Here is a 2,643-nt window from a genome sequence, read left to right as displayed (position 1 = left end):
GGGGGGGGGGAGGGGCTTTTCACTCACCTCATAGTTCTAGCCGACCTGTGACGATGAGACTGTCACAGGTCGGCTCAGTAGATCGGGAAGTGAGCGAACACATACCGGCGTTCGCGCACCTCTCGATCCTGTCACGGCTCTCTGCCATGACAGAGGGAGGGGCTGGATTCCCCCCTCCCCGCTCCGATCCTCCAGCGCTGACTGGCAGAACGGACGGGGGAGGGGGCGGGTACAGCCTCTAGATAGGAGGAGCCAGCTGTCAGTCACGCAGCTGGGCGGATCCCGGGCACAATTGTCAGGATCCGCTCCGGCTGCGACGTCTCAGTATACCGCGAGCTGTAGCTCCCTATATACTGAGCTTAGGGTGACAGGAGGACGCTAGTTTGTGTCCTCCGGTTACCCTAAGGAGAACTATGGGGAAAAAACACTGACCCCCATAGTTCTCCTTTTTTAAAGCAGGGGTAGCAAACCTCCGGCCCTCCAGCTCTGGTTGAACTACAAATCCCATGAAGCTTCTCTCTCCGGGAGTCATGCCTGTGGCTGTGAGAATCTTGCAAAGCCTCATGGGATTCGTAGTTCCACCCGCAGCTGGAGGGTCGCAGTTTGGCCATCCGTTGCTTAAAGGGTCAGTCCATCCTATAGTGGTAGTTGTGTTGTAGGTGGACTCTGATGGGTTTGGTTCACAGATTTCCCGGAGGCGCCAATAGTCGGAGATCTCTGCCATAGTTCCTGGTTGGTTTTTAGTCGCCATCCCCAAAAAAGCTAAATAAAACATGGATGTTGGGGATCCCTCATAATGTCTCCACAATTGTGTCCCCCGAGAGATGGAAGAGACTCTCTCGGGTAGTTCCAAGTCTCCCAGTGACCGCTAAAAGCTGAACTGCTAAATTCAAATTGTTTTGCCTACCAAATGATTTGTACTTCTGTCCATCCTGTCCTGAAATGTACAGAGCTCTGCCACACAGCCCTGCCCCCTGTCTGGCATGGGAGATGACCTGATTTTTCTCTGCTGCAGTTCAAGAAAACCCTTACAGGTCTTGTCCCTCCCCCAGCTTGTGATTGGACAGTAAAAGCTGAATCGGCAGACTGATCTTATCTGTCGGTCTGCTCTCTCCTCCTATCAGCATATATTTTACAAGTACATGAGCACCGCAGCACACCTGATCGGCACCCTTTGTGCTGCTTCTCCCTTTTGTGGCCTGAGCTCGGCTGTACAAGTACTTTCACTGTTAAAGGAGAACTACAAGGTCAGTGTTTTTCCCCCATAGTTCTCCTTAGGGTAACGGGAGGACACAAACTAGCGTCCTCCCGTCACCCTAAGCTCAGTATATAGGGAGCTACAGCTCGCGGTATACTGAGACGCCGCAGCCGGAGCGGATTCCGACTTAGACGACGGGATCCGCCCAGCTGTGTGAGTGACAGCTGGCTCTGCCTATCTAGAGGCAGAGCCAGCTGTACCCGCCCCCTCCCCCGTCCGTTCTGCCAGTCAGCGCTGGCGGATCGGAGCGGGGAATCCAGCCCCTCCCCCTGTCACCGCAGAGAGCCGTGACAGGATAGAGAAGTGAGCGAACGCCGGTATGTGTTCGCTCACCTCCCGATCTACTGAGCCGACCTGTCAGTCTCATTGTCACAGGTCGGCTAGAACCATGAGGTGAGTGGAAATCACTCATCTCATAGTTCTCCTTTTAAGTGTTTTAAAGAAACGCATTTGGGGCCAATTCACACCTCCCCCCGTGTGTAATAACACGCACATGTTCTGTCATTTAAATTCTACAACACCCACCGTACACATTTGTAGCAGCGCGGGGGAGGTGGTGGCATTTTTGCTGTGTGGCCCCATATACACTTTTGCTTGGTGCCCATGTGTTGTGCTAAGGGCATGCTCAGTCGGTGCCCCCAATGCTGTGACTGCGCAGAGTGACGAGCGATCATGTGATCTGTGATGGCCAATCGCAGCGATCACATGATCAGGACACCCATGTAACACCCTCTGCACCATGATCTCTCTTGAAGGGGTTACAAAGGCTGAATTGGGGAGAATATGGCCGCCTTGTTGTACCTGAGGCGAGCGGAGTTTCGTTCTGCCCGGATGTCGCGGGATTTGTGTGTTCTGCCTCCTCACTGTATATCTGCGGCTTCCATTCCCAGGTCGCCCTCGTCCTGCGTCGACTGCAGGAGCTCCAGTCCCGGGAAGTTTCACCCAAGCCGGAAGCGCGACGCCAAAGCCCGCGTAAACCTCTGGGTGAGCCGCTGCTTCCCCTGGACGAGGAGGCCGTGGACATGGACTACGGCGAAAACATGGGGGTGGAGGCTAAAGACGTGAACTCCGACCTCTCCTTCCGGACCGAGGCCTCCCCGAGACTGGGGATCCTCGTCAACTCCGACGGCACGGGGCCGCCGCCGCTGCGCAGGGCGAAGATGGACGCCGATAGCCATCGGAAGGTGAAACACAAACTGTGCTTCTCGGAGTTGGAGCGAGCGCCCAGCGAGTTGTCCAACAGCAGCTGGTCGGAGATGTCTCCCTGGGTCATAGGTACCAACTACAGCCTGTGCCCCCTCACCCCGGGCATAGAACAAAGGCTCATCCTCCAATACCTCACCCCGCTGGGAGAATATCAAGAGGTAAGGTCACGTCTGAGGAGG

The 2,643-nt window shown here is 55.4% G+C and overlaps 1 protein-coding gene across 1 annotated transcript in view; it reads left to right on the top strand.

Moving 5' to 3' along the window:
* Positions 1-2,643, top strand: part of DCAF1 (DDB1 and CUL4 associated factor 1) — a 34,100-nt gene that overhangs the window by 3,575 nt on the left and 27,882 nt on the right. The window contains exon 6 of the mRNA XM_018573102.1: positions 2,149-2,622. Coding sequence (XP_018428604.1) covers positions 2,149-2,622 — 474 coding nt within the window. The remainder of the gene's footprint in view (positions 1-2,148; positions 2,623-2,643) is intronic.

The sequence above is a fragment of the Nanorana parkeri genome, unplaced genomic scaffold (assembly GCF_000935625.1).
Source record: "Nanorana parkeri isolate BGI_ZX_2015 unplaced genomic scaffold, ASM93562v1 scaffold2238, whole genome shotgun sequence".
Classification (NCBI taxonomy): domain Eukaryota; kingdom Metazoa; phylum Chordata; class Amphibia; order Anura; family Dicroglossidae; genus Nanorana; species Nanorana parkeri.
The sequence above is the reverse complement of the archived record's forward strand: the minus strand, read 5'-3'. Positions and strand labels throughout refer to the sequence as shown.